We start from the raw sequence: 22596 nt of genomic DNA on the forward strand, positions 1-22596 counted from the left end.
TTGTATTAATATCAGATATGTAATGCAGGTTCCAGACTGATGAGCTGTATTCAAGTATTGGTCTAGCAAATGTTTTGTATGCCCTGGTTAGTAGTGTGATATTACCAGAGAAAAAACTACGTATGATTAGGTTAACGACTCTTAATGCCTTTTTGGCTATGTAGTTACAGTGGGCTCTAGCACGTAGATCATTTCCTCATTCAGATAAAAGTTTGGGCCTGTCACAATACACCCAGGTTGACTACAGCAACCTTTGGTATTATCCAAGATATGAAAATCTGAGCCAAACTTCCACCAAACACCTACCCACAGATACCACTCCTAATTGTAGACCATTTCAAATTATTTGTCTTATTTTGAATTTTTAAAAAAAATCATGTTTTAATGCAGGATGGATGGATGGATGGATGGATTGAACTATATGCTGCCAATCTCCCCAAAAAGGCAACTCAGGGTGGCTTGCCCAAAGTTCACTTTCGCTTTGCACCCTATAAAAATTGTATCGAAATTATATCGTCCTGTCAAATGTCTTAACGATTTTAATTTTACACTGGCGATTCTCCAGTTTCTTCCAGTCCGTCTGTCTTTACTGACTGCGTTTGAGCGGAGAGTTACTATTAACACCTTCACAATTAAAACTGTATTTCAAGCCTCCTATTGCAGAAGATGCTGCGAGCGGGAAGAACGCATCGGGACGCCTCGGCGCCTAAAGAACCCGAACCTTCAAGCATCCGAACTACAGTTCCCAGGATGCCCTTCTTTCTGCTCTGATGACGCGAAGGAGAGGTCGGAATAGCTTCCCGTGAGAGAGGTCGCGAGGGATAGTTAGGGAAGAGGTTTGTGGCCTCGATGCTGTGAGAGGTCGCCGGGAATGGACGAGGACGGTTTGCCTCTCGTAGGTTCGGGCATCGACCTGACCAAGGTATTGGCGGGCGACCTGGCCTTGCGCATGCGTCGAGCGACTCCGGCCTCTCCCGAAAGGCAGCTTTCCACAGCATCCCCCGTCTCACCTGGCATTCGGGTGGGGAAGGGAAAGAACCGGGCAAAGGTCCCTTCTGGGTGCCCGCTGCCTTCCCCATCCCGTTAAAGCCCCTCTCCCTGCAGCAGTATTTCACAGCTGGCCCACAAATGTGCAAAAAAAATTCCATCCCTGACAAGGAAAGCAGAAGCAAAAAGTTTTAGGATGAAGCAAAATCTGTAACAGCCTCGAATGGGGGCTGAAGGTGGAAGAGACGACAGACGGACAGGATCGTGGCCGTTATTCTTCACAGTAGTTTAGCTGTTGAAATGTGTTTGAATATTACTAGCTCAAGTTGGTAGTTATTAGGCTGTTGGTTTGAGCTCCGAGCCTGGCAATTTGGTAGCAAACTTTTCCTCGCCGTTCGAGGAAATGTCGTCCGTGCGTTTTGAATTGTTTAGCTGAGGAAACCTCCCTGAGTCATCTCTGGGGCGCATATATCCATGTAAATGCATTGATTTAGTTGTTCATGGGGTTGATCCGCCACTCCAAGTAATTTTTGATTCTGTACAGATGGTCCTCGACCTTACGACCACAATTGAGCCCACATTACTAAATGAGACAGTTGTTAAGCGAGTTTTGCTTCATTTTTTACCACTTTACCTGCCGTGGTTGTTAAGTGAATCACTGCAGGTGCTAAGTTAGTGACACTGTTGTTAAGTGAATCTGGCTTCCCCATTGACTTTGTCAGAAGGTTGCGAAGGGGGATTATGTGATTACGAAACCATCCTAAATATGAATGTGAATCAGTGGCCAAGTGTCTGATCACATGACCATGGGGATGTTGAAATGGTGATAAGTGTAAAAAATGGTCCTAAGTCATTTTTTTTAGTGTCATTATAAGGCCACTGAACTTTTGTAAGTGAAGGATTACCTGCATATATATTTAACATCTGTAAATCAGATTGAAACTATATTTTATCTCATTTATTTATTTATTAAGTTTATATGCCATCCATCTCGCAGTCTACGTAAATTGTATATCACTTTAAAAATAAATAAATCATAAAATACCATACCATTTATAGGATTCTACTGTGTTTGCACACAGAGTACATGAATCAAGGAGCCATCCTACCAGGAGAGAGAATAACATTACAATCTTCTAGCACCCACAGCTCCTGACAAGGATTTCCATAGTATTCCTACATTCAAATACAGTTTGGAATAGTAAGAAATTTCTTCTGTCCATGTTCATGGTAGCTCATGCCTTGGTCATCTGCCATTTGGATTACTGCAATGTGTTCTATATGGGGCTGCCCTTGAAGACCGCCTGGAAATTGCAGCTGGTCCAGAATGCAGCAATGTGCAAAGTAACCCTGGCGGGGAGAGTTAGGTTTGCCCTATGTTGCACAAGTTGTACTGCCTTCCAGTTTCTTTCGAAGTGCAATTTAAAGAGCTAAAGAACTTTTAAAGCTCTATATGGCCAGCTTATCTATGTGAGTGCCTTTCCCTAAGGATATGCCCGTCCTGCCAGATCACATAGGATGGGCACAGTCCTAATCCCTTCCCTTAAACATTGCCTTCTCATGGTATCTCAAAGTGTATCTCTTCTATGTCAGCCCCCACCGTAGGGTACACTCTTCCCCCAAAGTTCAGTTGACCTCTACTGTCCTTGTCTTCCATAAAGCTTTGAAGACCTGACTTTTTCCCCAAGCACTGGGACAAGTTATGCTGGCTACACTTCAGAAGTTTGGCTTGACTCCAAGTTTTTGTTTTTAATGCATTTCGTCTTTATGATTTTAAGGTGGCTTTTATGATGTTGTAACTTTAATTGGGAGCCTTGGTTATAAGATGGGTGGCTATATAGTTTTAAATAAATAAAATGTATAAGACAACTTTCCCAAATTGGTGCTTTTCAGATGTGCTGGATACTAGTTCAGCTATTCTAATCAAGCAAACAGCAGGATAAGGATGGTTAATATAATGGGTAAACTTTAAAAAGTTTGAAACTCTTCTAAGATGATTTAAATTTCAATTAAACTAAAAAAAGCTCACAAAACTTTCCCTGAATAGACAAATCTCAAAAATTTCCAAAATTTTCACATTGAAAAGATCTTAGTGTTTGATTCTGGGAAAGAAAAAACAATCCAACATGTATGACAATGGGGAAAATCTTTGATAAGGCATTCAATTTGATTAAGCATTGTGTAATAAATATCTATTGTCAGTATAGCTGACTGCTGAGTTACTCAATACATAAAAAATAAATGTTTTATCACTTCCTTGTTTTTCATTAAAATGATTGTTGCCAATTTCTGTAGATAAGCTATGACATGAGAAATTTTGTGTTAATGTGTTTTCTGGTTATATATTAATCATTTCTCTTGCAAAGAATATATTAGGCATGCTATATTAAGAATGGCTGGTGTGAATTTTCAGTTTGATCATGAACAAATTCCTTACGTTGTTTCTCATTAATTACAAAAGCACTAAGAAATGTAGGATATGATTTTAGCCTAGTTCATTCTCTGACAGCAGTCTATAAAAACAGTGTTGTGAAACTCTAATATGCTTCCAGAATGTTTCCTGTGCCAATTTCAGGATCTGAGATATACAACTCTTATTTATTCAATGTCACTAATAAATAGTTTGGCTTAAATTCAGAAGTTATTCACTTTTATATTTTTAAACTCTTGACTGTCTCATCCTTGTGGTCTTCCATGTTTTAATGTACAGTTGTGGTAAAAGAGAATATGCTTAAGTCAATTGCTGAAAAATTGACAAACTGTAAATTTGGTAAAAGATAAGTTATACTTTTATGCATTTTGGCACATTGCTTCAAATAATAAATTATCACTCAAATACTTGGCCAATCGCAGAGTTTGAATGTATATGTTTAATACTGTGTTTGCTTCATATTAAACAGATATTAAAAGAGCTTGTTTGGTGTAGTAGTTAAGGCATTAGACTGGAAACCGGGAGATCATGGGTTCTAGTCTCACCATAGGCACAAAATCAGCTGGGTGACTTTGGGCTAGTCACTTCTCTCAGCTCTAGGAAGGAGTCATTGGCAAACCACTCATGAAAAATCTTGCCAAGAAAGTGGCAGTGACTTGACCATTTAGTTAATTGATTTCTCTTCAGTGTTGTGTTTTTTCTGTGTTTTATGTAATGCAGGTTCCAGCTATCCAACAAAAGAGAACAGTGGCGTTTCTAAACCAATTTGTGGTTCATACAGTTCAGTTCCTGAATCGATTTTCAACTGTATGTGAAGAGGTAGTACATGCCATACTGTAATTTTCCAAAGCCAGCGTATACTACATTTCTGTATAATGCATGCTTGATACAGAAATAATTTCAATTCTCATTCTCCACCATGAAAAAGTTTAAAAAATGAAGAAAAAGTATAATATGCCAGTGGAAAACATGAAAATGTCTCTATATTCAAAGTTGGCTTGCTAGGCTTTGGCATGTGATGTTTTGGAGAATATTTCTGGAAACTTGGTTTTCATCCTTTATTGTGTTAAACAAGAGGTAGTTATCAGCTTTCATCACCATGGCACCATATTAATCTTTCTGGAGAAGCAATACATTTTTATATGTGAATTTGAAACATACATGGAAAAGTCAGAGTATAGAGCAGAGTCTCCAAACTTGACAATTTTAAGATTTGTAGACTTCAACTCCCAGCTATGCTGGCTGGAGAATTCTGGGAGTTGAAGTCCACAAGTCTTAAAGTTGCCAAGTTTGGGGATCCCTAGTATAGAGAGTTAACATAAGTTTATGAGGGACTTTTCGTTAGAATATTGCCATTTTTTTAACCTGTTAGTATTACTTTGCCGTATTCAGTGATATCTCAAGTTTTTGTCTCTCTAAACTCCAAATTGTTCAGGAATATTGTATTGCTTATCTGTACTTGTTATTAATTTAAAAAAAAACTAAACAGTTGAATCTTGACTAATAGTTTAAATTTCCCAACTAGTCTCTGCCTAACAAGTTCTGGAACTCTGAGACAGTTAATTATCTTTGGTAGCTATCTTTATGTTTTGGCACCAGACTGAAGAAAAAAAAGGTGGCTTTTAATGGTATTGAATACTACATTATTTCTTCAATAATATGCTTAATAAATTTAATAGATTAATTTGCTTATTTACATGTATTTGAGTTCATGATCTCCTCTGTTGCCTATGTAGTGTATTTTAGTATTACCAGAAATTAAGTCTATTCTAAATGGCCTGTGGTGCAATCTGAACATTCAGGGATGCATAGATTAATAAGAGCTCTCTGCAAGTATTGGCTGCTTTAAAATATAGTTAGAATTGGAATTAGAATTAGAATTCTTTATTGGCCAAATGTGATTGGACCCACAAGGAATTTGTCTTGGTGCAAATGCTCTCTGTTGCTGAGTTAATATCTTTTAGTTAAAATTAATTTTTAGCAAAGCTTAATAAAGAAGGATAAATATAATCATATATCAATATGTAATTGTGTCATGTTACTTGTTAATGAAATGAATATTAGCATAGTAGTATATTAAATCAGCTGAACATCACAGTGTAATCAGATATTTCAAACCAACTGTATAATAGCACTTAAAGGATCATTGTCCAATATGTTTCATATTAGTCTCCAAAAGACCGAAGCAATAAGTTTGCTTTTCAGGGAGATGGATTGGGATGATAGGAAAGAGCTAAGTATTACTGGATGGAAAATATGGAGGAGTTAAACGATGCTGAGGAAATTGTTGAGTAATATTTCTCTTCCTTATTCCCAGAAATTGTCAGCACTTTCCCTCCGTATTCAGCAAATTGAAACTTTGCTCAATATTCTGGATGCAAAGGTTTGTTCATGTTATGCCTCTTTTTATGTGGTAGTTTAAACATTCTTAAATATATAATTTGTAAGGTTGTGAGGGTAGATTTCATTTAGATAATATTTGTCTACAAACAAAAATGAGCACATATTTTTTTAGTATTAAAGAAAGTAAAGGAGAACACATAGGAAATAGATACATTCAATAGTGGAAAATGGAGGTAAAGATTTGGGCATATGTAAAGTCTGACAGTCCTAGCATCATGTAACTATACATTCTGAAACTTTGATAGAAGAGAAATGTTTATCAGGTGTTGTATTATGGATGAAAAATTTGTATGTCAATATTAAAATATTGATTTGTGATGTGCCCCATTTTCAGTTATCTTCCGTGCCTGGCCTAGAAGATGAGATCTCAAACACAAGTGTTATGAATGGCTCTGTCTCACAAATGTTGGTAGATCCACAGACAACAAATGTATCACCTAACGTGGAGGTAAACTAGTCTTTCTAAAGCACAATATGACTGTATTCAAAAGTCAAGAAAATCAGAATTATTTGAAAATAACCAAATAGTTGGTGCAAGCTGTTTGTTTGCTCTCATTGATTCTATGAACTAGCCAAATAATACAGAAATATCTATCCATTGATTTGCTACCGTGTTTCCCCCAAAATAAGACCCTGTCTTATTATTATTTTGCCATCAAAAAGGCACCAGGTCTTATTTTCAGGGGGGAAATGTTGTCCACTGACTCATCTCACTTGCATGCATTGCCGGCCTCCTTTTCACTGTCAGGGGCCTTCAGGAACTTCTTCTGTGGCCAGCAAGGCTGGCAAGACTTTCCTGAAGGCCTCTGTAGTTGATATAAGAGCTCTGGATCGATCCAGAGCTCTGCTATCGGCTGCAGAGGCCTTCAGGAAAGCCTTGCCAGCTACAGAAGAAATGGGCCGGCAAGACAGGTGTCAGGGTGTGCAAGGCCTGGCTGCAACTGTCCAAAGGTAAGTAGTACAGCAACTCCACTCCCCATTCCCACCCTAGCTTAATTTTTACTGAAGTGGGTGGGATCTTAATTAGGGCTTATTTTGGGGGTAGGGTTTATATTGGGCACATGTGTAAAAATCAAGCTACGACTTACTTTCAGTGTAGGTCGTATTTTGGGGAAAAAACAGTATCTTTTGTGGTAACTGAAAATTTAGGCTTGCTTCTCTTTAGATTCAAAAGATTCATCTCACTGGACTCCAGTTTGACTTCTAGTGACTTAATAGACTCTTGCCTAATAAGTCCTAAGGGGAAGTAGTTTACCATTGCCGCCTTCTGGGATGCATCTTCAATTCCCCAGTGTCCTCAACTGCGTTGGGGTACACCCAAGATCCCAAGTAGGTCCAACCCTGCATAGCTTTTTGCAGTCAACTAAGCTTGACTAAACTTTGTTACCGTAAAAAGTAAGATATCTGCAATGTCTGGACAGAAATAGAATTCTTGTTTCATAGGCCTTGCTATTCAGGTTTGTGTAACTACTTCCCTGACAGGAGGAGCCAAGCAGGACCAATCAGACTTCAGGTATAAGTTTCTGGTAGAGCTATAAAATTTTTTAACTTAATGTGTTATCCAAATATGGTAAAGTCTGAGGACATGTGAAGACTGGTGTGCGCTGTTTGTTATATTGCAGACCAGTGTACCTGAATTAGGACAACAGAAGACAGATGGAACTAGTGAAAATGTCATCACTGTTGCAAAGGATCCACGCTATGCCAGATACCTGAAAATGGTTCAAGTGGTAAGTCACATTTATTTTACCAGGCTTTATCATAAACATTTGGGCTTCTATTCCCTGAAATTTCCTTTAAACTAAACTTTGTTTTTTGGGGTTAATTGTGAATGTAGATGGAATTTTAAATGCTTTTAGCATAGAAATTAGTATAGAAATTGAGACATAAATATCAAGACACAATTTTCCTCTATGTCTTCCTGTACCAAAACACAATTATCTGTCATGACTAAAAGTACTAATTTGTCATTATGTGCCAACTGTATACATATGTATGTATGTGTGAGGGTGTACTGTATGCACAATCATGATGTCTAGTGGTTTATGTCACTGTTTCAGTTCAACAGTGTTTATTTGTGATATCCAACTTAAAAATCAGTTTAGCTTTAATTTTTGTCGTCGGTGCTGACCATGGCTGTCCCAGAAAACCAGTTGCATTTCATTTATTCTTTCACATATAATTTGTTTTTGGCTCTATTACTTGCTCACAAATGAGCTCCTAGTGAAACAGACAAGCTTTGACAGAGCCAATGGTTTTCTTTTTTAATGCCTTCTGATACTGAAATATGTGCAAAATATGAGCAAGAGTTCAACTTGAATAAAGTAAAGTTTAAGATAAAAAAATAACCGTAAGCCTGGCAAAGTGAAACTAAATTGAATGAATAGGCACTTTTTTTTTCTAATTGTGTATATGTCATTTTGTATATCATAGATTTAAGGGGGAAGTGGTGGCTCAGTGGCTAAGACGCTGAGCTTGTCGATCAGAAAGGTCGGCAGTTCAGCGGTTCGAATCCCTAGCACCACATAAAGGAATGAGCTCCGTTACTTGTCCCAGCTTCTGCCAACCTAGCAGTTCAAAAGCATGTAAAAATGCAAGTAGAAAAATAGGGACCACTTTGGTGGGAAAGTAACAGTGTTCCGTGCGCCTTCAGCATTTAGTCATGCCAGCCACATGACCACGGAGACATCTTTGGACAGAGCTGGCTCTTCGGTTTTGTAACGGAGATGAGCACCACCCCCTAGAGCCGGAAACGACTAGCATGTATGTGCGAGGCGAACCTTTACCTTATATCATAGATTTAATGCAAAGGGGTAAGAAGTTACATTGATAATTCCATTTCAATTGTTATTCATTTGATTTATTTAGCTTCTGATCCTAGTATAATCTCATCACAAAGCAGGTTAGAAACTTGTGGTTTTGTTGGCATTCTCCCTAGTAGGATATGACGACAAAGCAATTTCGATGCACGTTGCATTTGCTTTGCCACTCTTTACAGTTTTGCTGGAAGTATACAGCTACCTATTACAGCCATAGTGCAGTCCTGGGGGGAAATGACATTTGATTTAACAAGTTGTAGCTTGTAAAGCCACTGTGGACTCTGAAACATCTTTTGCTTTTGAAGCATTGAATAATCTTGAAATGCAATGTAGTATTACAGCTCTTTCAGTAATGGTAAAAAATCACAGGAAAATGTAAGCTTTTGTGATTGTACTTTTCCTGGATATTCATGATGATATAAAAGAGTCCAGAGTTGTTTACTGGAGCATGAACAAGGGGAAATGACCTTGGAGGAAATACTATAGACAAGAACTAATATATAAGGAGGACTGAAATATCACTTAAGTCTTAAGGGATAGAAGGCAGTGTTTTCAATCTGAATTACTAGTGGGACTGACAAGTGAGATGGTAGCTGAAAGGAGATTTCTCATTCGATGCTCTTAAATGCATTGGATTTACAATGAGATGTCCATTCAAGGGGAGGCACATTTGCACTCTATGAGCAATTCTTGTTTCAGTGATTGGATGTTGAGTAGGAGAGAAGAATGACCTGCTGTTTTGTTTTTTTACTCAGTCCTTATCCAACATTGCTGATAGTATTCTCTATCATTCAGCTAGGGTTGATGTTCTTAAATATGTACAGTCGGTGGAAGAAAAAAAAGTTTTAAGAATTTGCATACCTGGAATATCAACACAGTTTTTAATGGTTTATGCAAATCTGATGTATGATGAAATGTATGTGCCTGGAAAATTGAATAAAAGATGTTGAATTCTTTGTCTGCATAGTGGCCTATTTCAAATATAACAAATCTTGACCTATTTCAAATATAACAAATAAATAAGGAAAGTGTACATCTAAACTAAGTAGAAGTTAGTACATACAATGCAGACTGAGGAGCATTGATGTGACAAGTAGGACAGATTCTTCCAATCATCACTATTGCTTGAATATCTGTTCATTAGGTAGGTGTTGAGAAGCTGTATTTATATGGGGGTGCATATTTTGACAATGCTTTGGAAGAAATGCTCGATTTCATACAATCCTAGTATTAATTTGCTAAAGAAATTCTGAACCTTTTTCAGCCTTCTAAATGAGCCTGGGGGGGAAATGCTGCTACTTTGGGGACTTCAGTATGAAGCAAAGAGATACTGTCCTCATAGGAGGTCCCAAGTGCTGGATCTTTTTCAAAGCTTGGAGAGCTCTAATAATTTGACCACTAAGGAAATGAATATGTTCTAATCTGATAACCAAAGAATCGGTTTTACTACAGTTCCAGTAAAAAATTTGAAGCAATGTTGGTAATGGCAGATATCCATGTGGAGCTGTTATTAAGATGGGTGTGATAAGTTCAAATGTTTGGTGTAAACTTTAGAGTAAAAGCAGAAGAGCAGTAACCAAGCCAACACAGAGCCTTAGGAAAAGCAACTTTCCATTTTTAAGTTGATACAGAATACAATGTTCTCTATGTAAAGGTGGGTCTGGAAATAAATGACCTTTCCTTTGGAATAATGTGTCTACCTGTTTCATAAATCTTAAGCTAACCTTTAACTAAGCCCCAGGATATAATTTCTCTTACATTAGTTATGTGATACAATTCCTTTTTTACTTAATAATCAATCATGTTAGCATTATCTCTCTGTTAAAGTTATTGGCATGTAAATAATTTGTGGCATTTCATCTTACCCATTCCATCCTTCATATTATCCTTGACAGTTTCTGGGATTAAAACCTAGGTGAGAAATTTTTGTTTTTATTTTAATTTTGAAGCTTTACAATAGTTGAATAGTTCCTCTGAATTAGGAATAGAATAGCAGATTAAAACAGTGGTTCTGAATCTTGGCAACTTTAAGATGCATGGACTTCAACTCTCAGAATTCTTCAGATAGCATGGATATTTTAAAATTGGTTGATGTCCTTGCTTTTCCATGCTCAATTCATGCTCATCAATGCTGTGCAACCAAGTGTGATTTGATGCTTTATTTCTGGCTGCCTTCACTGTTTTGATCAATCTGCAATCCGAGGAAAATGAATTCTTGCACACATTTGATCTCTGCATTGTCAATTATTTTGACATTTCCATTCCCTGCAACGGTCATTTGATATTGGTCATTTTAATGTTCTGGAAGTAGCCAAATTTCTTGCTTTCTTCTTTAATCCTTTTGATCAGATTCAGGGTTTCTTTGGTTTCTGAGAGGAGTGTTGTATCATCAGCTTATTGAAGATTGTTGATGTTCCTTCCTCCAATCTTTATTTCAGTTTTTGATTCTTCAAGTTCTATCTCGAACGAGAAAGTCAAAGGAATGCAACCTTGCCATCCTTCTTGCTATATCTTGAACTAGTTGGGATCTCCATATGGTGTTTCCACAGTAGCTTCCTGATTTGTGTATAGCAACTGCAGCAATTTGACCAGATGTGTCAATGCCCTCAGGACCCTCAGCTTGTCAAGATCGACACAATCAAAGGCTGTCTTGTAGTCAATAAAGCAGATTATGGATATTATGTTCATATTCTTGAGACTTTTCCACAATCCAGAATAGATTTGCAACACAGGCATGAGTTCCATAGCCCCTTCTAAAGAGAGCATGAATGCCTGTTAGTTCCCTTTCAATAGTTGGCACCAGATATTGTTGTATGATCTTAGAGAAAATCTTGGTAGCTTGCTAGGATGATGGCAGTTGTGCAATAATTGGTGCAATCCTTGGCGTCACCCTTTTTTGGCAATGGAATGAACACTGATAGTTTCCAATTCTGTGGCCATGTGTTTGGTGTTGAAAATATCTTGTATATATGCATAATTAAAACGTACCAAATTACTTGATTTTATATATATTTAATGATGCCAAGAAATTCTTGTAAGGCTTCCCCTCCTGCCTAAAAAAGTTATGTTGACCTTATTAATAAACAATTTTTTCCATGGTCATTTCCACAATGGTATAACTTGAGATATCTGTTTAACAACATATACTTCACTGGAGAATTTTAAAATGACAAATTTCTTTAAAGTTCTTTCCTTTTACAATTTTGTGGGGAATTTTCAGCTTTAGATTTGTGATTGCCTTCCCCAGTAAAAATTGTGTACTGTTTACAAATGGAAAAAGTTTAGATAATATTATTATGTAACATTTTCCATTTGTAAGACATGAAAAAGAAGTTCTGAATAACAGAGCACTGCCATCACCACAATTTAGTCTTTGTATTTCAGGTTACATTTTCCATATGGCAGATGGTGACTCCTAGTCATAAAAAAAATTGCAAGCTAACAGTAATGACAGCTTTGTAAATTCCCACTCTTAAACTGCTGAGTTTAATTGTTTTTATTGGAGATAGCTAGTTTTATACTAGGGTAAAGAGTTCCAAGTAGAGACATACAAGGGAAAATATTAATCACCACATCAGCATGGCTATTGCTTTGTTAGTCTTGACCACTGTTTTGCTTTCCTCAACGACATCAATGTAGAGATACTTCTCTGAACAGTAAGTTTTTACTCCCTTCTTTGTAAAATATTGTACTTACCTTGGCCCAAAAGTACTTGGGTTTCATGGCAAAACCAAATCAAAGTCTCTTACATCCTTTTCAGACCTCCAATAAACTTAGAAACTCTCTCTCTCTCTCTCTCTCTCTCTCTCTCTCTCTCTCTCCCTCCCTCCCTCCCTCCCTCCCTCCCTCCCTCCCTTTCTCCCTCTCTTTCTTTCATGTCAAAGGAATGTTCTATTTGAACTTTGTCAGCAGAAATATGGGAATCGCTTCTCTTGGAACATCTCTAGCAAAGACCTTTGACTTCAGATTGTTCCCAGGAGTCATACTGAAAGAATATGAAAAGAGAATGTTTAGTGATGAATGGTCCACAAATGTTTAGAGAATTTTAGTGGAAAAGACTTTTTCCCTTCATATGCATAATGGGCTAAAGTATACCATTGTGAACAGTCAATATGAAAATCTGGATGTCATGCTACTAGAATTCAAACAGGCCTTTCTGAGTTGAGCATTGTTTTCTTAAGAAACTGTATGGGAGGGCTAAATAAAAGTAGCTTATCCCCCCCCAAAAATTGAGATAAAATATGCTGTAAGATTAGTGAAGGTAATTGCTGAGAATAGTTGTACGCTATACACAACCATTGATACAAAATATATCTTTCTATTCAGCTGGTAGAGTTTACCTTTGCAACATGAAAGGACACAGTACTGATAATGTGTAACCTTCATATAAATACAAACACAAGTATGGTCTAGACCAGGGGTGTCAAACTGGTGGCCCGCAGGTTGGATGCATCACATACAGGCCATGCCCACCCCAGGTCCGCAAAGGGAAAAAACACTGTGATACATCACGTGACAGCAATGTGATGCGGCGAATTTGACACCTGTGGTCTAGACCATCATCTACATTTATGATTTAATGAGAAGCTAGAGGTTTTTTTTTCTACCAACTGCAACAAGCCAACTGTATTGGAAAGGATAGTCCCACACTATCTGTCTTCTAGCATAGGTGCATTTCACGTATGGAACACAAGTTTATTTGTCATCTCTGCCTGGAATCTTGCTACTGCTGCCATTTTCTTACACAGTCAAACTGGTTCCAGTGATGGCATGGCTTCTATTGTAATGTCACATCGATTGGAAAATAAAGTTTTGTTTTTGTCTTAAATGGTGCTTTTGAACCATGTTTTATGGTGAAATAAACAATATTGTTCATTTGCTGCAAATTACCTTAGATAAATAAAGATGCTATTTCATAATGCTTGGGAACACAAGTGGTCTTTCATATTCTGGTTTGCATTGGACAGCTAAAATGATGGATTAAGTAATCCTTTCATCTAATCTAACCTGGTGGCTTTCAGCCCTCTAAGACTATTTTAAAGGTTGGAAGAAATTGGATTGAATTTTGGTCTATTACTTAATTTGCAGTGTGGTCATTTTGTACTTTCCTTGCTGCATTAGCTGTTTGGTTTCCCTTGACTTCACTTCTGTGATCATTTTGCCAAATTCCAGCTGCTTTTACAGTGATACTTAATTTTGGCCCACATCATGCAACAGATATGGGTAGTGCCTAAAAAGCAGTACTGAGCTTCTTGAAATATTTAGTTGAGTGTATCCACTGCCTATCATACTGGTTTTTTTTTTTAATTTAAAGCAAATCTGTCCTTATGGATCCTGGAATAAATTGTTCAGAATTATTTTCAAATGGAAAAGTATATCCCTTTTTTTTTATATTACTGGCATCCATCATAGCCGTCAAACACTAGGAAGCATAAAGTTAGAGAGGCTGCTTATAAATCAATCAAAATAAAATTTGTCATTAGTAATCAAAGTAATTGTCTCCATTCGGGGCCTCTTTCTTGGTGTTTTTCTTGGTGCTTATGTTTGGGGTAGGACTCCTATGTTCAGAGCTTCTCACATTCTTTTTATTTCCTCCACAGGGTGTTCCTGTTATGGCAATAAGAAACAAAATGATTTCTGAAGGATTAAACCCAGATCTTCTTGAGTAAGTAGCAATATCTGTTTTTCTTAAGCATTATTTACATGGAACCTAAATGGAACTGATAATTTGCATGTATTTTCCCAATTCCCAAGATTTATCCTGAGATAATACAGTCTTCAGAAGAACAAAAGTTGTACAGCTGTGCCCAATTGGTTGAGAAATATTCTTTTCAATTATGTGGAAATAGGCATAGTAGTTAGAAATTTATGAAGTGTTCTTGGAATGCTCAGTGAGCCTGCCAACAGCTCTATGAAATCATCCAGAGTTACCTCCTTATTGCAGAATTGTGAAGTCAACTGAAAGTTGACCTAAACTAAGCAAGATGTGAACTTGGAACCTTCCACTTTGCTTACTTAAGCCATTTCACAATACCAGTTATCTAGCCTTCCTGGATTTTACATCCAGAGAAAAAAAAACTTTTATATAATAGTTTCCACCACTGTATCCCCATCTGTTTATGGCATACCTCTAAGTACAGATGCTTTTCTTGCCTAGTGAGCATTTTATTGATTAATTTCATTTGGTTGATGATTGTAGGTAGGTGGTGACCAGGTTCACACAATACCCTGGACCATAATTTTATTTGTTTGGCTTTAATTAGGCCATTAGTGCCACACTGGACCACTGCTTTGTCTTAGCGCACTTGGTTGATAAATATACTACTATACCAGGTACCAGGCAAACTTTTTACTGCTGTTATCGATCTAAAGTCAGCATTTGACTCAGTCCCTAGGGGACTGTTGTGGTCAAAACTGCTCAAAAGTTCTATCGATAGACGTCTTCTGTTCCTAATTAGATCCTTGTACAACCAGACCTCTACTCAGGTCAGGTGTGGTCTGCAGGGAGAACTTTCAAATCCTATCCCGATTAAGAAAGGAGTAAGGCAGGGTTGTGTTCTGGCTCCTCTTTTGTTTAATTTATTCTTATCTGACTTGGCCTTTCACATTGGATGTATTGAGTCCCACGCCCCAAAGATGTCAACTACGAAGATCCCACTTCTCCTTTATGCTGACGATGCGGCCCTTCTTTCATTGTCAAGGCCAGGTCTGAAAAGATTACTTTCTGCATTCAGGTCCTACTGTGCTGAGAACCACTTGTCTGTTAATTACAACAAATCCAAAGTATTGGTGTTCTCTAGAGCCCGGAAATTCTATAACTGGGCTATCAATGGTAATGCTGTTAAGCAGGTTTTCCATTTTAAGTATTTAGGTATTCAATTTCAGAACACTGGTGCTTGGACTAGACATCGAACCCAGGTACTGAATTCAGCCTCCTGTAGTCACCAGCAGATTTTAAGATTTTTTTTATACCTAAGGTGGCCAGTTTATTCCTTCTGCTCTGCGTATTTACAAAGCCAAAACTTTGGCTCAAACTCTTTACAGAATTCCCATATGGATACGGGGCTTCAAGGATTGTACTGAAAGAACCCAGGCTGTCTTTTTTAGAAAACGTCTGGGTCTTCCTTGTGTTGGTTTTGCTCTGATGTACCTGGAACTGGGCACTCGATCAGTCGAATGTATGGCGTGGATTAACACCTTTAAATGGTGGTTTCGGGTGCTCTTTCTGGCAGTTCCTGGTAGTTACCTCTCCCTGGCGTTTGCTGACTCTCATATTTCTTGTTGGGAGAGGGAGCTGATTAAGAAATTACACCTGCTAGGTTTTACGGGGGATGCCCTGGGAGATTATGGCCTTAAGGACGCCCAATTTAGGGTAGTCCAATGGCTTGTGGACATTGACTTGCAATATCTATGAGCCAGAGCTAACAAAACTTGCTCCCCTCTGATCTTCAGCCAATTTAATAATTACGGACTGAGGATGGCTTCCTATTTTTACACTCTAACCATTCCCAAGTATAGAATAGCTTTCTCCCTAGCTCGCTTTAATGTCTTGCCCTCAGCAGTACTGGATGGGCGATTTAAGAGGCTCCCGATTAACGAGCGGCTATGCCCCTGTGACAGAGCTGAGATTGAAACTGTGGAGCATGTCCTTTTATATTGCCCTATGTATAACGCAGACAGATCTAAGTTACTGTCTATCCTTGAAACAGACCCTTCTAGACCCAATGTTAGTAATTTGTTCTTATATTGTCTAGGGCAGTGGTCCCCAACCTTTTTTATGTCGCGGCCCGGTACCGGCATCAGCTGGGTGCCACGGCCCGGTACCGGCATCAGCTGGGCGCCGCCATCTTGTTTTGATGAAAAAGTGCTTCCGGTGAGCTTTCTACCCGGAAAAGCTCACCGGAAGCACTTTTTCATCAAAACAAGATGGCGCGCCAGCTAACTCAGCCCGGTAGGATTTGTTCCACGGACCGGTACCGTTCCGTGGACCGGTGGTTGGGGACCCCTGGTCTAGGGGATGGCTCCTCTTACATCACTTCTCAGGTTTCCAAATTTTTTTTAACAGCTGTAACCATCAGAGGAGAACGCTGTAATTCCCCTTAGTCAAGTTTTTGGTGACCAATTGTTCATGATTAATTTTCCCATGTTCTTCTTTTATTGTACTTGTGTTTTGGTCTGTGACCGCAAATAAAGTATTATTATTAATACCAGTTATCTAGTCTTCCTGGATTTTACATCCAGAGAAAAAAAAACTTTTATATAATAGTTTCCTCCACTGTATCCCCATCTGTTTATGGCATACCTCTAAATACAGATGCTTTTCTTGCCTAGTGAGCATTTTATTGATTAATTTCATTTGGTTGATGATTGTAGGTAGGTGGTGACCAGGTTCACACAATACCCTGGACCATAATGTTATTTGTTTGGCTTTAATTAGGCTTGTTGTTTTTTTTAATTTGTTATGCACAGCAGCAGTCCTCAACCTTGCAGCATGACGGCCCAGCTGTGGGGGACAGGGAAACTGGGGCATGTGAGTAGCAGGCCAGCACACATGTTCTTGCAAGTTGAGCTATGAGCATGCACATCCACGCTCTAGCCAGCCACTCACATGGCCCAATTCCAAATAGACCACAGCTCATTAGTAGGCCACAGCTCAGGGGTCGGGGACTCTTGATGTACAATATAATTACATTTATAATGATGACCTAATCAATGTATTGTATGAGCCCAGCTGTTATCCAATTTCTCAGGTCCAGAAGTCATTTTTATATCTATATGAAGCCACTTTTTAAGGTTCTGAATGCCTGAAGACATAAAAGCTCACATTGTTGAGATATCCTTGCCTTTCTGTTTCAGAACACCAGATGCTCCGGTGCCTGCATGGGGAGATGAGACAAATGCAGGAGAAAGTTCTGATAGCGAATCGTCATTTAGCGACTAAGAGTGTTGCCTTTGGTGGGAAAATGTTTAACTTTTCCTTAAAAGCACTGTCTAGTCTTTCTCTCTGTTAAATGCTGATGTACAAACTTGTAACATGCTTTCCTGAACTTCTTGAGCCATATGAGGTATTCTCTAAAAGCAGCAGCTTTGCACAGTAATATATTCATTTTGTATAGACTTTAGACTAAAAGCCCGGTTCAGGAAAACTGGCACATTATGTAATTACATTACCTTATATAAGATGTGGATGTCTTTGACTTGAGTAAATGTTGTCCTAAGAATATCCAGGGTAAACCTGAAGATGGGACTGGACTCACACCCTCTTTCCATCTAAATTATGGTGCCCTGCATCGCTTTTGATAGCACATAATCTTGTAAATTACAAAAAATATTTTTATGTCTATTCCTGGTAACCATTCAGAATTCAGTGAATGCTGATCTGTGTCTCCATGTTGTAGGAGAATTCAAAGCCTTTGGGATGGGTGCACACATTTCGTCTGTTCCATGATTTAAGAGTTGGAAATGGAAGTGACAGGAAGAAGGACAAAAGGGAATGCTGTCTGTTTGAAATGAATGGTCATCATTTTGTTTGGGCAAGTTACTAGACGTTTTTATACAGCCTCTCATTTTTCTTTCTCAGAGTAGCCATTTACCAACATTTGCAAATATTACCTTTGGATAGGAGCAGATTGTATCACTGTTATCCTGCCTGGCAAAGCATATGTAGTCTTTCCTTATTATAAAAATTTTCTTCTTGAGAATTACAGTGAATTCAGTATATAGAAGATATAAAATATGTAAAAATGTATAAATTCTGAACACTGTTAGAATGACATAATGTCCTAACCTTTCGCATGATAACAATGTACTGATAAATTGAAGGGGAGTTATAACTAAACAATCCACAACTTTACATTGTTTCAAAAGGCTGCCATTTACTCATCAATCCCCCCCCCCCCAAAAAAAAAACCATTGGTCTTCTTGTAGAGAAACTTAGTAATGAATGATTACAAACATATTCTTCTAGATTTTTTTTAAAAAAGAAAAAAACTACTAGGCCCCTTCATGTATTAAACAATGCATATATTTTCAGAGTTTGGCCAATTTTATCAATAATGTGAATTTCACTAAAGACCATAATAAATTTTAAGTATTCGGTAAGTGTGCATAAATGAACTGCATTTTCACAAAGCGCTAAGCCCAAATCAGACACAATGTCTTAAGATATAAGAAGTAAATATTTAACACATCCTATCCCCAATATTTTATTGTGCTCTACTTCTCCCAATAATAGAAAATGTTTTCAGTACTGTTGATTATCTCTGAGCTGGAAGTCCTAATTAGTCATTAAAAATATACTCTGGTGTTTAAAATGTATTTACAGCTCCTAGTTTGTTTGAGAGTCTGGTTGAAATCTATCCTTATTCTCACCCCTCCTAATGCATTTCTGGCTACTTAAGCATCTTCTGTCATCCAGAGAAACCAAGAACGAGCTGGTGTGCTGTAACATGCATATGAACAAAAATCCAAAATAATTTATGGTTTTTGCACTTATGTTTCTTTACTGGAACATTTAAAAACAATACATTACTATTATTCCATTCCATCTGTCTGACTGCTGTTAGCTGTGACTTTTCCACTTGGAGGAAAATAAATGTATTGAAGCAGCCCTCAGACTGTCTTCCCACGTCACCCGTCTGAGTTTGTCTGAGGTCTACTAACACATCCTCTATATAACAGAAGCCAAGATTTCCATTATGTAGCAATATCAAAGTTCAAAGAATCTCTGAAATATGGTCTTCTTGGTTAGCAGCACTGTAGCTATGGCTCTGAACTGGAATCTCTAGCTAAATGAGTTGGGACAAAGCATCCCAGACCATTTATTGCAACCTGTTTCACAAAGGGTCAAGGCATCTTGTTTCAGGGAAGACATTTAGAAGTGTAGCATGTTGGTATAAACTAGTATTTTGATTTGCTGCCTAATGAAATGCACAAAATATCCTACAGCAATTGGAACTTAATTTTGTATTATTTGAAAATAAACATTTGTAATTATAATTACATTTTGTACTTTAAAATGGTAGCTCTATTGTTCATGTAGAATTTCTTTGGAAATAACAAGCAAATCTGGAAAATCATAATTTAAATGCATGAATTACATTGATATAGATTGTATTGCAACAGGAAACAAATTGTTCTCCGATAGTGTATCAAATTATTAAAATGTAATTTATGTGTAATATAGTAATACATGTGCTTCATTAATACATTAAATCAGTAGCAAAGGAATAATTATGTTTAAAAGACAAGTTCTAATTAAATTTTATTTTAAAAAATATTTCAAGGCAAAAACTTTTATTTGGCCTGAGTAAGAAAGCTAAATTATTAAGTGAAAAGCTATATTTGACTCACAGATTAGTAAAAATAAAGCTGTAATTATTTTCCCATCCAGTTTCACAAACTGCCTGAAAACCAATCTGTAGACTCCAGAGTAAGATTCCCTGCTTTAGATCTATAGAGCCCCAACCAACCTACAAAGGCCAAGTTCATATTATTCATTTTCCTACTAGATTATCGCATTTTGTAAGTACAAACAATCCATTGAATTGCACTGTATACTAACCAAACAGAACTGTTGTATGTGTTCATACAACATGCTTAGTTTCTTTTAAAAAAAGTTTAACATGTTGCACAAATGTATCCATTTGCCTTTTAGCAGACCTAGTTCATCCTGTTTGTTTATTTGTTTGTTTGGTTATTGAATTTATATTTCCACCTATTCGCCCATGGCAACTTGAGGCGGCTTACAGAATGTAAAACCATATTTAAAATGAAAAACAATAAAAGCTAACAAAAAGAATCAAATAAATTAATAAAGTACAATAGAACAAAATATAGAAAATAGAAAAATAAAAAATCATTCCCCCAACTCCCACCCCTCGCTCCGACGACAGCAGATCACATGAGCCATTTGATCAGCTCCATCCCACTCTGGGTTCCCCAGCCCCGCTGGCAGAACCAGGTCTTCAGTGCCTTCTGGAAGAGTATTAGAAAGGGGGTCATTCTAACCTCTGAGGGAATGGTATTCCAGAGAGAGGGAGCCACCATGGAGAAGGCCCTTCTCCTGGGTCCCACCGGGTGTATCTTCCTCAGGGATGGGACCCGCAGCATTCCCTGCTTTCCCGCTCTGATGGGTCGGGTAGATGTGACCAGCAAGAGATGTTCCCTCACATAACCTGGTCCCAAGCCATGAAGGGCTTTAAAGGTGACAACCAGCACCTTGAATTGCACCTGGAAGCAAATTGGCAACCAATGCAGCTCCCGCAGGAGGTGAAATGTGCACACCGGGGTCTGCATAAAACCATGAGGGCTGCTGCATTTTGCACCAACTGGAGCTTCCGGATGTTCTTCAAGGGCAGACCCATGTAGAGTGCATTGCTATAATCAAGACGGGAAGTGACTAGGGCATGAGTGACTGTAAGTAGGGACCATTTTATTATATTACAACCTTTTTATTATATTATGTTTTATTATATGACAACCCTATTGCCAAAAAACAATAAATCCAAGTTTAAAAAACAATTCAGTTGGATATTATAATGTTTTTTCTAACTGAAACTGGAAAAACTGATTATTATAAAGAGAAGTTTTCTTGCTGAAAAATAGAATAAAAGTTCACTCTTATGCTATTTTTCAATAAGAAAACTTCTCTTTAGGTATTTGTATCAGGTTACCTTGGCATTTAAAAAAATGTGCTGGTAAATAAAGTAACATTTGCCTGACAAAAGGGCTAGTTGAAAATTAAAAGCATAGATAACCCATCATAATAATCTGGAGAAAGCCTGCTGTTATATTTTGTCCACCTTTACCATACAAACAATGCTCACAAAGCAATTTCATGTCATCAGTGGAGAAAATATCCTGGATTTCACTAGAACTATCTCACTAGCTTTAAACATGCCAGTCTTTGATTTCCTTTATTAAGAAACAGAGGTAGAACAGCCAAATGTATTTATTTATTTTATTAGATTTTTATCCCACATGTATTATTGTATAAGAAACTCAAGGCAATGAACACTCTTTCCTCCTCTTTTCCTCCCACAGCAACCTTGTGTGATGGGTTGGGCTGCCCCAAGCTTTTCAGGAAAGCCCAAGACCAGCTTTCATGACTAAGGCAGGACTAGAACTCCCGGTCACCTGATTTCTAGGCTACCATCTCAACCACTACACCAAACCAGCCAAACAAATGTGCAGAAGAGCCTTTTTTGTTTATTGCATTTATTATTCACCAAATAGCCAAAGTTTTCTGGGATTGCTAGGATGAAACATTTCCCCAAAATTCAAGAAGAAAGCATGAAGGACAATGTGAACAGAATTATCCACTTGCAAATTATCACATAATAAAGGAAGGAAATAGCCTTTCTGTCAGCTATTTAAGTAGAAATAAAAATCCTGCATGATACTGACCTCAAATATTTTTCAGTGTATTAATTTACGTCATTGTTTTTGGTACTTTATAACAATTACATTGCACTGTTCTTGCCTAAGGGATTGAAATGATTTAAAAAGCAAAAATGTTACCAGGTTAGCTATATCTTTCATTCAAACTACAACAGGCCAAGATAAATTGAAAGTGGATATTTTTTCCCCTTCCATTTTTTTTCCCTTTCAGCTAAATAAGTTCATTAGTTACAAATCTATTGGGAAGTCATCAGATTGCTTAAACTGCTTAGCTCAGATTGGCACTGACTATTAGACTCTTTTATGGAATCTTTGAATTGTACAATGAAAGATCAAATGGGATATTTTTTAAAAGAATAGAGCATTATGAATTACATCTGTTGGAATGAGATTGAATGGATTTATATCAATATTTAAAAATAAAAGATGTTAAGCATATTTTCCTCAAAATATCATTGATTACTTGACCTAGACTAAAATATGTGTGCAACAATTGGCCCAATTTATAAAGAATATTTTATACTTTCATAAAATTTATGGGAACCTTAACTATTC

At 37.5% G+C, this 22596-nt stretch overlaps 1 protein-coding gene across 4 annotated transcripts; it reads left to right on the forward strand.

Annotated features, from left to right (window-relative positions):
- Positions 1-804: 804 nt before the first annotated feature.
- On the forward strand, positions 805-21822 carry WASHC3 (WASH complex subunit 3). 4 transcript variants are annotated; one of them, XM_087968440.1, is made up of 8 exons: positions 805-922; positions 4139-4237; positions 5736-5801; positions 6156-6269; positions 7444-7551; positions 14241-14305; positions 17497-17595; positions 21685-21822. In XM_087968440.1, the coding sequence occupies exons 1-7, from the start codon at positions 872-874 to the stop codon at positions 17579-17581; spliced, it is 588 nt and encodes a 195-aa protein (XP_087824566.1). In that variant the 5' UTR covers positions 805-871; the 3' UTR covers positions 17582-17595; positions 21685-21822. The 4 variants fall into 4 exon arrangements, with proteins under 4 accessions (XP_087824566.1, XP_026550809.1, XP_087824567.1 ...); XM_026695024.2 differs by lacking the exon at positions 21685-21822 and having other exon boundaries at positions 17497-19820; XM_087968441.1 differs by lacking the exons at positions 5736-5801; positions 21685-21822 and having other exon boundaries at positions 17497-19820.
- Positions 21823-22596: the final 774 nt, after the last annotated feature.

The sequence above is a fragment of the Notechis scutatus genome, chromosome 6, assembly GCF_049901735.1.
Source record: "Notechis scutatus isolate UNSWTSFEM ecotype Mainland chromosome 6, rNotScu1.2, whole genome shotgun sequence".
NCBI classification, from domain to species: Eukaryota; Metazoa; Chordata; class Lepidosauria; order Squamata; family Elapidae; genus Notechis; species Notechis scutatus.

Bases quoted from the DNA above. Each gene is read 5' to 3' on its own strand.
- WASHC3 (XM_087968440.1), top strand. From the start codon at position 872: ATGGACGAGGACGGTTTGCCTCTCGTAGGTTCGGGCATCGACCTGACC. The intron at 923-4,138 runs GTATTGGCGGGC...TATGTAATGCAG, and splicing joins CGGGCATCGACCTGACCAAG to GTTCCAGCTATCCAACAAAA. The intron at 14,306-17,496 runs GTAAGTAGCAAT...TTTCTGTTTCAG, and splicing joins TTAAACCCAGATCTTCTTGA to AACACCAGATGCTCCGGTGC.